The 13,334-nt window shown below is 35.3% G+C and overlaps 1 protein-coding gene across 2 annotated transcripts in view; it reads left to right on the top strand.

Annotated features, from left to right (window-relative positions):
• Themis (thymocyte selection associated) overlaps positions 1 to 12,990 on the top strand; it is a 196,467-nt gene extending 183,477 nt beyond the window's left edge. For both annotated transcript variants that reach the window (XM_047558600.1, XM_047558601.1), the window contains exon 6: positions 11,358 to 12,990. Coding sequence is in view for 1 of the 2 variants with exons in the window: in XM_047558601.1 (XP_047414557.1) it covers position 11,358 (1 nt within the window). In the remaining variant the exon portion in view is untranslated. The remainder of the gene's footprint in view (positions 1 to 11,357) is intronic.
• Positions 12,991 to 13,334: the final 344 nt, after the last annotated feature.

Below are 13,334 nucleotides of genomic sequence, written 5' to 3' on the forward strand. Positions count from 1 at the left end.
GTTTCAACTGCCGACATGAAAGGACCCACAATATGTATTTTCCTCCTACCATTTGCTTTGGAATAGATGGCTTAGCCAAAGTGACTTCCTTGCCCTGAAAATCTCATTGAAGTTTTAAATGCTGCACGTGGTATACACATTCACAATAATGATGGGACTCTTCATTGTTTCCCACTACCAATATTTCCTCCTCATTTATGTTTTTGTTGCCAAGGAAGTATTTCTTTTAAGCTTGCTCGTATTGTCATGAAAATAATATTTGACATCTCTGCTAGAAGAATGAAAAAGATTCATACCTTGAAAAGAGGTTAAAATAATTGAATTTTTAATCTTAAAAAGCATCAGATAAGAAATCTAATGCAGACTTGAATTATGATGTTTTAGTTCATAGTGATGATGATCTGATATTCTCTCTGTGCTGAGGACCAAACAAAACAAATGGACCTTGTGAAGGCGATAGCATTCAATTGAGCTACACAGACTCACTTCCATATGGTGGAAATTTAAGATGAGGTTAGCAAGGAAATAAGAATTTTCATTTCTGGCAATATTTTAGATACACCAAACCAGCTCAGTTTCTCTTACACTTTATCTTCGAAACTTCACATTTAGTTTGAAGGAAAATTGAAACTGTACTTATTCTTAAGCATACAATTTGTTACCTTTTCCCTCCTTATTTGGTTTTGTAGCTAGCACACTTTTTTCTCCAAGGACATGTAAAAGTCAAAATACTAGACATAAAGTCTCTGAAGTGTTTCTGCTCCAAACCCTGTCTGTACAATCTGAGTTCTTTCATGTAGTTAGCTTACTGACTTCTGACACTCCTATAAAATATCCCATAGAGCTTTTCTTATACCTTTTCATTGACTCTCTCCGAGTGATAAAATGAAATTCTGTAAAGGACTTTGAAACCATGCATATTGCAATTCCTCCACATTTCAAATACTAATCAAGTGTGGACTATAAAAGAAACAACCTCAGCGGTGAAAATTGCTGCCGTGTGTTGAGTCTCAAGCCATTATTAATTCATTGGAAACAATTTTTTTTCTTTAAGATTATGGATCCTAAAAAATACCAGATAACACAATTCTTGAGATCAAAGTTTTTGTTTCAATCATAGAGAAACTTGTTATCTCATCTTTCCTTGGGTGTGCATCTCTAGGAGATTACAGCAGAGGCCATGGTTCTCTGTACTCGGTGAATAATGCAGAGTATGTCACAAACCAGGGAAGCACTTGCTTTCAACATATGCCTGTAAGTGATGTTTTTAAAGACAAAAAGGACCTGGAATTAAAGTGATTGTTCTAAGCAAGTGAGATTTCCTGACTTCATTCAAGAGAGTAAAATGAAATGTCCTTTCTTAGGATAATTTCAACATGCATTTACTTAGAAATTACCCTATATGCACATCTGAGCAATATGGTTTACTTCTTTTCCCATTTTTTAAATGCAATAAATTGCAGAATCTTTCTTCATTATGAATTATGTGTGACAATTCCATACATAAAAACATAAAAGTGAAATAGAACCAAAACAAAAATGTTCAAACTTTACTTTCTCCTCATATAATATGGTATTTGTGCCTTTGTGTAAAAAAAAAAAAAAACAAAAAAAACTAATTGAATTTATACTTAGCATTTACCTTACTTGATGTGCATAGTTCATCTCTGAATGTGTAGTAGCCACCTTTGTGTTCAGAGTGGAAAAATGGGAGGCTTTCTCAACTTTTCCTTGTGTGTGTGTGTGTGTGTATGTGTGTCAGAGAGTAAACCTAGGTGCACTTAACCACTGAGCCACATCCCCAGTCTTTTATTTTTTATTTTAAGGCATGTCTCACTAAGTTGCTTAGGGCCTCGCTAAATTGCTGATATTGGCTTGGAACTCACAATCCTCCTGCCTCAGCATTCCAAGTAGCTGGGATTACATGCATATGCCTTTGCTCCTAGCTTCCTTTTTTTCTAATGCTTAGACAAGAGTTCTTCTTTTCCTAAATTTCTCTTTTGGTGAGCATGGTGGATTGCAGAACCTTTATAGCATATCAAATACTAAAAAAAACAAAAATTTAAAAAACTTATTTAAGATGGGGTGCTGTTTTTTCTGATCTTGCTTCCTCAGAGTATATTCTTTCAATTAGATGAGGTAAAACCTTTTCAAATATGCATCAATAATTGCTAAAGGGAATTTTTTAATCTAGATATTCAGTGTAAACAACTTGGAGGGCTTGCTGTGAACAGCTGAATATGAATTATATAATAACAATTGACTCCATTGCAGCCAGAAGTATAATAAACTATAACTCTAGACCTTTGCTGTCAGCCCAGTTCCTTTCACTAAGAAACTGATGAAAATGTTTCACCACATCTCAGATGACCTTCTTCTGTGGACCTTAATTCACTCTGATGGCTTGGTAATGCTCACATCTTATTTTAAGAACATTATCACTAACTCTGCCTGTTGTTTGCCATAAATAATAGTATGCTTTTCTAAAGTAGCATGATAAGTGGCATGAGGGTAAAGTTCAGACCTTTGGAGTCTAATTGAGAATTCTAGGTCTAAGTTTTCTTCTCCCCAACTTGCTAACTTTGTACCAACAGAAATTTACTGTAGTCTCTATGTCTTTATTTGTGAATTTGGGTTAATATTATACCACTGGCTATTTTCAACATTATTTTGGTTCAAATAGGTGGAAGTTAGTATAGTTATATAATAAACTCCAAATAAGTCCTTGCTATAGTAGTTAACCACAGAGTCTTTGTGAGTTAGTTGCTCAGGACAACTGTGTTTCCCTTCAACATCTCTACAAAGTGTTGGCTATAGTCATCTGATACTGTAACTCTCAGTCCCTTGGCATACTGATATTTTTTTTTTTCTTTTTTTTTTTCTTTTGAGAAACTGTATCCTCTTGGAAATTGTATGGCCTTGTTAATGCTATCAACATAGGAAGGAATGAGAAACTCTCTTTGGCAACATTCCTACTTTTTGAGTCTAAGAAACATTGGAGACACATGGATCATCTGATTCTCTCTAATGGACTATTTACCCATCCTACCTCAGCAGCAGTTTTTCAGGAAGGCATTGGGTTTCTTAATCAGCTTAAATACTATTTTTAGTAGATAACATGTGTTAAGAAGAAATGTTTGCCTTAAGCTGTTGATGAACATCCAGTTCTCTGGGTTGATTTGCACATGGAAAGTCGATTGGGAAGTATTCTCAAGAAAAGCAGAGGCAGAGTAACAGAAATATGTCTGGGCAGAGGGAGATGAATCATGATATAGTCACATCAAAGACCTCAGAAAGTCCCAAAGGCAACTCTGGAGTGGGCATAGGTCTTGAGAGTTGCTCTAAATTAGGGGTAGGCTTGTTTACCCCCTGCATCAGTCAATAATAGAGTGCAGCTGTCCCTGAGACAGGGCTTGACTGTGTACAAGGTGGCTTCTTCAGCCAAGGGCAAAGTCATTTGGTGTAAGAGGGTTATTGCTTAGTTATGAGGAGGATCTGGTTATTATGTGGGTCACTCATTAATTACTACAATTGCTTCTGGTGATTTGTCTGGCTAAATAGGGGCCATTCTCATTTTCCTCCTTATGTGTCCCTCTAGAAACCAAAGTCTTTGCCAGAAAGTATGGTTTTTAAATATACCTATTTTTTTTTTTTTGCCCTAAATAAATACTTTCTATCAAGAAAATTTTGTACTCTCCTATTTATGGTCTCTAATGCAATTTCCTTCCTTTTGCAGATTCTACTGTGTTCTTTGAACTATCCCAAATCTGCCATAAATTAGTCAACCAGTGAGTGGAACCCTGGGCCCAAAAACCAAAAAATAGTACCCTAAGTTCTAGTATCAACTCTGCTAAAACCTGAATGTGTAGCTTTTCATATGTCATTTCCTTTCTCTGAGCTTCACTTTCCTCATAAACCAGGAGGTACGCAAGGTAATCTTCATATCCTGTCAATTCTGAAAGCTTTTGATTCAGTGACCTTTTCTGATATCAAAACAGGCTGAGACTGTTGAGCTCAAACTGTTTCATCTCTACATAAACTCATATACATGTGATTCTCCACATCTAGGATCCTCCTTTATTTTGGGAAACTAAACAGGTGAGAGGAAACAAACTCCATGCGAAGTCCCCTGCTGAGGTCAATGAGGATAGAATAGAGAATAGATCTGTAGAAATGTAAAGAAGTTTTTTTTTTTTAATTGAGCTTTAGTTTAATCTAAATATTGAATCTGAACTTAAGATTTGACTTACATAATGGTTTACTTATATAATGTTTCCAGACGCAGTGACACACGCTCACAAAACAGAAATCAGTGGGGGTCAAAGGTAGACCAAAACTCACCTAAGCAAACAGATCCTTGAACTTGGCCTCTGACTCTGTGTACAGCATCTAGGACACATGACTATGTGATGTGCTTTCAGAATAACTTGGACAGTCCTGCCTCTTTGGTCTTGTTGGTTGTAGGCACATGGGCTCTCTTTTACCTGTCTCCACAGCCAGCAGCTTTTCTCAGCGGTTTACATTACTGGTATCTTTTCATTCCCGGGGGTCTCCATTCCAGTTTTGGCTTCACCTTCATAACTCATGCACTGCCCTCTCAGAGGCAGCCCAGAAGGACTTCAACCCTGTTATATCTTGCCTGGCCTCCCAGGCCTTCCTTTGAAATCGTGGTGGAAGTCTTCATGACTCCTTAACTCCAGCATCCTGCATTTCTGCAGAACCTGCACCATGTGGATGATAGCTTGCACAATACCTGGGCCCCTTGGCATCATATTTGTAGTGACCTCTGAGTGTCTATTTAACTCAGTATGGTGAAGAGTTCCTAGGCCCCACTGTATGAGCAGGGCATCTTGTGATCTCATGCTATCCTTTCAAAGGGATTTTCTCTTCTGTATCCTGGAGCCTGTAGTGAGTATGGTCTTGCAAATATCTGAGATGCCTTCAAAGCATATTTCCTGTTGTTTCTGTGCAAAGTACTTAGCATCTCTTTAGGATTTATAATCTCTTCAAGCGCAGCTTCCTTGGCCTCAGCTTTACCTGTACTTTTCTGGCCAAATGGCAAGTTTTAAAATCCTTTACTTTCTGCTCCCAATTCTCACAGTAATTCTGGATAAAAGCTGCCAGCAATATTCATGCCACTGACTGAATGCTGTGCTACCTTGAAATTTTCTCCACTAGATTAATTGTTTCATCATTTTAAAATTCAATCTTACACAGAATCTCAGTACAAGGGCAAAACATACACAAGTTCATTTTTTTTTTCAACCAAAATATAATATTAATGGTGGCCTCTACTCCAATTACCAGTAGAGACCTCATTTCCCTCTAAAACTTCATGAGTACAGTCTGCACTCCTATCTTTATTCTGGTCTTTTGAACTCTCTCTAGAATTGCCCGTTAATCTCCACTTACAACATTCTAAGACTCTCCAACCTGCATTTTCAAACTTTTCCAGATATCTTCTGCAAATCATTTCCAAGGGTTTCTGAACCACATTGTAAGGTTAGTCACAGCTACAACAACACTTTTCAGTACCAATCTCTGTTTTAGTCAGCTTCCTGTTACCATAACACATGACAAGTACAATTAGAGAAGGAGAAGTTTATTTGTCACTCAGAGTTTCAGAGGTCTTAGTCCATAGACAACTGACTCCATGGCTCTTAGCCCAAGAAAAGGATCACATCATGGCAGAAGGACCTAGCAGAGGAGAGTTGCTAAGCTCATGGTAGGGTCAGGAAGCAGAGTCAGGATAAGGGGTTACAGAGAAGAACAACGCTTCCAGAGAATTCCCCAAGTAACCTGCCTCCTCTAGTCTTGCCCCACCTCACTATAGTTACCACCCGGTTTATCCATTCAAACCAGAATGGGTCAGTTAGTTTATAGCTCTCATAATCTAATGATTTGACCTCTCAATATTCCTGCAGAAACACAGGAGTTTTGGAGGGACACCCCATATCAAAACCTTAACATATAAATCAGTTCCCTCTTAGGACTAGAGAATTAGATAAGGTGGGGGTCCTTATTAAGGCCTTGATCAAATACCCAATTATATACTATCAAAAATCAGATATTTTCAATAGCATTGTCATAAAATACATTTTGTTTTCTCAGTTTTAATTAAGGAATAACTACAAGCCATTGTTATTCTAAATAGTGTTCTAAGTCCAATAGTTATTTTTGCTCTAGAGACTGGAAATTTTGTCATTGAAAATATTGGATAACTTTAAGTTGGCAAACAAAAAAGTCAATACAGATTTCATGCTAATTTTAAAATTGTTGGGCCAAATGAGTTCTATTTTTATTAGTTATTTATTTCTAATTGATTATTATTTATTTTGTACTTATTTATGGGTTCTCATTTCTAGTTCTCTGTAAATTATATAAAAAGTTATTGCTTCTTCCTTCTATTTAATATCAATGCAGATTTTTCATAATATAAACAAGATAATTATATTAGTAGAATTCCCCTCACATATTTAGGGAATACTATCATAGGTAAAATATACTTACTATGACTTTAACGTAAAATTTTACAAGATTACTCTTCATCTTATAGCAACTCTCTTCTCAGAGTATGAATGTTTTAAGAATGTGTTGGAGGGAGAAGTACAGTCATTTTATTGTTTGAACAGTTCTGAAATATCATTTCCTGTTAGGCAGTTGTGTGAGCACTGACAACCTTGCCCCTCTTCTTCCCTGGAGATTAATTTATTTCCTGCAGTGCTTGCTCTTTGTGGTAAGCCTCTTCATCAGCCTTCACCAATGGGAGCTCTCATCAGCAGAATGTTAATTATAAAAGCAAAGCCATATACTATATTGAAAGAAAAAAAAAACAGTTCTTTATAAAAAGCAATGTTTTTCTTTTCCTTTTCACTCTACTTCCTGCTCAGGTTATCGTTGGACCGGATCATTATTCACTGGGAGAATTCTACAAGGTGGTGGGGTACAGTGGAATTCAGAAAGGCTTTGTAACCCAAGATTGAACTCTCATTCAAAGAATGACACATTCTGTGTGATTTTGTTTTGCAATATTCAAAATTAGAGTGAAAATGTCTACCTCACAGAAGAGTTCTTGTGAATTAAGAAAAATTACTTAATGTGCATGTTAAAAACACTTATTTGGGGATTTTTCTAGATTTGTGTCTTCATTCAAAACTGTGCCATTGCCTGTTTTTGTAAAGCCCAGGACCTAAAACATTTTATTCATTTTTAATGGTTAGAAACATAAAAATACAGATTTTACTTATCAGATTATATTTTCTGATATATAGAAAATTAAAATTTCAATGTCTATGAATAAAGTTTTATTAAAACTTAGTGACATTCATTCATTTACATTTTGTCTCTGGCTACTTCTATACTCTATCAGCAAAGTTGAGTAGTTGTGACATGTATTTGCTATCTTGCTCTTTAGAGAAAAAGTTTACTAATCTTTACTCTAGAGAGTGACTCAGAGACCCTTAGGTATACCAGAAACCAATTTCAGCATATTTTTCAGGTGATTTTGATGCTGTGTGTCTATGAACCACACTTTGAAAAGTAATGCAATGTAAGAATTGTGAATCATCTCTCTTGTGTTCTCACTTATCACACATACTCCACCAGAAAAATCATATTGCCTTTATTTTTAAATGATATCTCAAATATGACCACTTCCTTTCTAATCCAATTCTATCAACCTAGTCTAAGCTATGCACTGCAATCAATGATCATCTCATCAGGATTTTTATAGGGTCTTTCCCACTAGTCTGTCTGCTTCCACCCCTGTTTCATAGTGTCCATTCTTAACACAAAAGCCAGAATCAACATGACGGAACCTTAGTCAAATCATGGAACTCCTCCCAGAATTCTTAGTAGCCTCTCCATTCTTCCCCCATTCCATTGCTTTAGCTATGTCAGCCTCCTACCTGATTCTCAAAAACTCCAAGGAGCTTTATCCTGAAGGCTCACACTAGCTGCTTTCTCTAATTGGTTTAATCTTCCCCTAGTGACCTTATGGTTTTAGGTGTTGTCTCCCCTATAGGCCTTCCATTAGCAGTTAGCTACTGGTCATCCCCTCCATAGACACTTCAACCAAAAGTATAACCCTCTTTTCTGGGTATGACTACATCTTTTAACCTACCTATATATTTTGTATACTTTCTTGTTTTGATTATTGGTCACCTCCCTGGAGTAAGGGCACTATGAATGGGGGATTTTTTTCCACCAGTTTTCTCTACTTTAAATTCTAGGGAAGTGTCTGACCTGTTATAGGTCACCTATTTCTTGAATAAAGAAATAATCCCCAGGCTCCTATTTTGTACTTGACAGATAATATATTTTCTGTATGCAAAAACAGTTGCCAGAAGTACAAATACGACTCATCTCAGAACAATGGTGCAGTAACCACTTAATCACTGCAAATGAGATAGAGAATAAAGCAGTTATTAATGTGTACCATTTGTTTATTCAGACTCAGCCAACGATGTCATTACAAAAGGTACTAACGAAAGGAAAGTAGATGGTTGGTACAGATAGGAGAAGATGGATGGAAATCCCGCTGAAATTGTTGAGGAGAGATTCCATGAAATATTCAGAATAGAATGCAATCACAGAAGGTGGTTGGCTGACTGCAGGTTTTACTGTTCTATATCAGATTGAGTAACTTTAGGAGTCTGGCAACCCAAATTCCCAAGAGGGAGCATGAGGTGTGAAAAGCATTGATTCAAATTAACACGTTAGGAAACACTGGCTTTATAAGGGAATGCAAATCAGTTTTAGATATACTTGAACTTGATTCCTATAAAATATGAGGAAATGGAGATTTCTATCACTTCAATCTTTTTTGTTCATAGAATTACCCCTCTGATTTTATGCTCATGACTTCATTTTGTGGACCTGAACAACAGGTTATTTTTACAAAAGTGTATATTCTGACTATTGAGGGCACTGCTGTAGTTATATGTCTTACAGAGAAAAAACAAATAAAACTCAGCCTGTTCCATTATAGATGAAGTGTTTGGCTTGTTCTCCTAGGAACTTAGTCTATTGAACTCTGAATTCTCAGTTAATTCATCATCTAGCATTTGGTTTGGTAAATATCCAATGCAATATAAAAGACCACCTCTGATTAAACTTGGAACATTTCAAAAGGAATGGGTGATGAATGCCAAAAAAGATTAGGGTTTAAAATACAAATATTGTGAGAAAAACCAGTTTCTGCACATTTTGAGGTTTCTTGAAAGTTAATGGAATGAGGAACAGGGTTTCTATCCTATGTGAACTCTTCTGCTCTATCCACTAAGCTGGTAATCAGACCAAGAATGCTCTAGAGGATCCCCACTCAGATAACGATAGGGCCAGCTCAGGCAGGGGAGAGCAAGTAAAAAAAGCCCCCTCTAAAATTCACATGGGTTAAGTCCATTATTTCATCTTGAAATAACATATTTTATTCTAATTTCCTCACTTCCCCATTTTGCTGCTTGACTGTGTACTATCTTAAATCAGTTTAATTGACAAGGGAGAGTGAAACTAATAACTGTCAAGATGACAGATTGAACTTTCCATCTACAGGCCTGTAATAGTTTTATGTGCATGTGAGATGGTAATAGCAGGTAATATTTCTGTAGCACTTTATATTTTACAAAGCACTTGCAGATCCATTATTTCATTTGATATTTCTTCAACTCTATGATTCAGTTATTATTATCAACCTCATTCACTGATAACGAAATGAAATTCAGAGATTACTCAAATACACGGCCATTGAGTCATAGACTCAGAAGTCAGACCTAGGTTCTCAGATTCCATTTCTTTGTAATACTATATATCTATTTCATTTCTCCTTATCACCCACCAAAAACAAGCAACATTGTGAAGGAAGAAATGTTGTTGTTATCCCTTTTTAAAGATAAAATCTTAAAGATGGTAACTAATAGAAGTGGGAATTAAATCTGGGCATACTGCCTAAAATCTTGTTTCTTTTATCTATAATGTATATTCTACAGCGGGCTAGTTGTATTGATATTTGTGATTTAGAAAGATCTAAAAGATCTAAAGACAGCATTTGGGGGATCATGAAGAGGGAATTAAAGGGAAGAGAACACAGGCCCAAGCTCTCTTCCCCATCAGCCACTGAGATCCCAGACATCTAGCCCCAGTTAGCACAGAGGAGGGTGTTTAACAAAGAAATACATTCTTGTCTTTAGGGGGATTCACATGATGTTCAGAGAAATTCTATTTCTTAGTATTTTGACATCATCTTTCTTTTTTTTTTTTCTCAATTAGTTTGTGAACTCAGAAGTCACAAAGCTGTATATTTTGTTTTTATGTTTCACATGAATCATAAAATTTACTAAGAGTTGTTCAGACAGTTTTAGGCTCTTAGTATTTATAGACTTATTTAATCTTTGTAGTAACTTCATAAAATATGCATTATTATCCCTGCCCCTCTCCTGTTTTTAAAGATGAGTAATAGGCCCCTAGGGTTAAGTAACTTTACTTTTAACTATGTTACTATTAGTGACAGAGAAAGGGTTCAAAAGATAAAAGAAAGATAGGGAAGGAAACAGAAGAAAGAAAGGAAGAAATTGGGAGAGAGGAAGGAAGGAAAGAAGGCTGTCTTAGGTAATGACCACTCAGGAGCAAAAGCTAAAGAGTGTTCCCATCCAGATCCAGTGACCAGCCCTCCATAGGTCTCTAAGATGATCAAAGTGTGAGCAAACTGGAGATTTCTGGGTCTCTGTGCTTCTTGATAATTGGCAGTGTTTGCTAGTGGGGTTTTTTAAACCATTCATCCTCACTCTTCATAAAGCCACAGTGCAAGGGAGTGGAGGGTCCTGTCTGAAGACAGAATTCCTATTGCTGTATTCAAGAGTCTGGAAGACTGTCTTAGTGTCAGGTCTACATGCAGGTTAACTTGCAGCTTTAGATCATGTAGCTTCTGCTTGAGACCAACAGTGCTGATCTGGAATCAGACATTTTTAGATCACAATCAACTTCAGCCCCTTACTAGCTGTGTGCTTGCTTGGCAGGTCACAACTTTGCTGTGGCTCACCTTGCATGACCCATAAAATAGATTTGTTACAAGGATAAACTAAAATGCATGGAAAAGCATTCTGTCAACTGAAAAACATTTTAGGAATTTAAGTATTATCTCCTATCTCAGAGAAAAGTCTATCCTGTATCTACAGAATTTGCATCTCTTCCATTTATTTTATTTTACATTTTGACTCTTCTTATTTGGTTCCCAATTATTTCTGAAAAGCATATATGCAAGTGAGTGTCTTACAAACAGTACTTGAAAGTAGATGGTTTCTGTTCTAGATGGATCCAATACATATTTTGATGGGCCCCTCTTTTCTTTTCTTTACTTGTAGAAATCTTCAAAAATGAAAAACATCAAAAATAACAAGATGCGATGGAAGTCACTTGGGCAGTGAACATAAATGTTGCAAAGGAAATGGAACCTTGCCTTGAGCTGAAAACCAACTATCCCCAAAGGACTCCAGGAGAATCTTGACTGGCCACTGCAAAGAGAGAACAATCTTAAAATTTAACAGATAAAACTCAAAGAGAATCCTATGATATGGAATTCACATTGACTATTTTGTTGTGCCAAAATCTGTATATATTGTCTCATCACTAGGACACATTTATTTAATGTGAACAGTTTTGAGGTTCTTATTTCTACTACCAATAATGGAAAATGAAAATATTTTTATACTTCAGTTTCTATGTAAAATCACTTAAAAATAGGATGCTAGCTCTCCAAATATTTTTATCCTTTTTTCTATAATTATTTTGCCATTATTCTAGTGATATCATTATAAATGTTAAGACTAACTTAAAGAAAAATCATCATATCAGAGAGTGATTTAAAAAACCCAGGTTTCTTATGTGACTCCCTGAGAATTGTGGAAATGAATTTATTTGGTAGTTTGTTTTATAAATGCACAGTAAATAAATGTTTTGGAGTCTCATAGGCAAACTCTTTGTGAATTGTAGAAACTTCCCAAAACTTTCTTCATCTAGCCCCTTAAAATTCTGAGTTTGTGTCTGAAATATATTATACCTTATTATTTTATGTACTATATAGAAAATTCTTTAGATTAATGTTTATTAGAATTGTAGGAAAACCACTTGGATAATCATAATGTTTGATGGAAATAGAAGGGCAACAGAGTAGTAATGAAATATAATAAATTTGGTTGACTAGAAGTCAAAGTGACTCTAATTGTATATTAAAATAACACTTAAAGTTGTAGATTTTTAAAAAATACTTAAAGAACAATCACATTTTGACAATTTATCTTATTAGGTACGAAGTATATAGGAATGATATTTTTTCCTATAAAAATGAAGAAACAAAATTTATCTGGTTAAAGTTACGTGCAAAGCCTTAGACTTTTTTATAGGTCATGGTCCTTATAAAAACTCACTTTGACCTCATATAATCTTTTGGACTATGTGGAGAACTTATTAGATGGTTAAGCACCAAAGAGTGTCTGAGAAGAATAAATCATGACACAACTTTTCAGCAGAAAAAAAAAAAATTAGAGTTAGTGATCTTTGCTCCAGTGTTTAGATTCTGAGTTAGCTTACTTCCTCTTATTGTTTTAAAACATTTTTTTCTCCTTTTAAGTTGCAATAAATCCTGATTTCCAATGCCCTAAGGATTGTTTAGTGGTTGAATTGTGGTAATATTTGGTATCTACGATTTCTGAAATTATATGAGATAGTTTTACTTCTGTTTATAAGAGCAAGACATTTTCAAAGTCTAATTTTGAAGACAAGAGAGAGTCCTAACTTAATCCAACAACAGTAGCAAACTGCACCACAGGTGTTTTTGGACTCACAGAATGTGTTATTTTTCAAATATTAGTGATAGTTATTATTTTAATTTGGTATATGAGAATAGATTTCTACTTTTAGTAAGCACAATTCTTTGATTAGAAAATTGAGAAAATGCATGTATCTTATTTTGATTATAAATCATCAAGTTTTTTTTGTCAGAAGTCATTTTAGAACATTTTAACTAATAAAACTTTTTATATACAGTGTTTCTGATTGTCTTGATATTAAAAGTATAATAAACTTTGTGCTCCTATGGAAGATGTTAGAAAATTGAAAATAAAATTCCTAATTTCCATCCGTATGTGTTCTTTGCCATTTTTAAGATAACTAACTCTCTATAATTATTAAATTAAAATTTATATATCTAGTGTTATGGTTTAGATATTAGGTGTCCCCAAAAGCTCATGTGTGAGACAATGCAAGATTTATAGAAGTGATTGGGTTATGAAAGCCTTAATTCAATCAGTAAATTAATCCCTTGATGGGATTAACTGAGTTGT

This window comes from Sciurus carolinensis, chromosome 7 (assembly GCF_902686445.1).
Source record: "Sciurus carolinensis chromosome 7, mSciCar1.2, whole genome shotgun sequence".
In the NCBI taxonomy this organism is placed as follows: domain Eukaryota; kingdom Metazoa; phylum Chordata; class Mammalia; order Rodentia; family Sciuridae; genus Sciurus; species Sciurus carolinensis.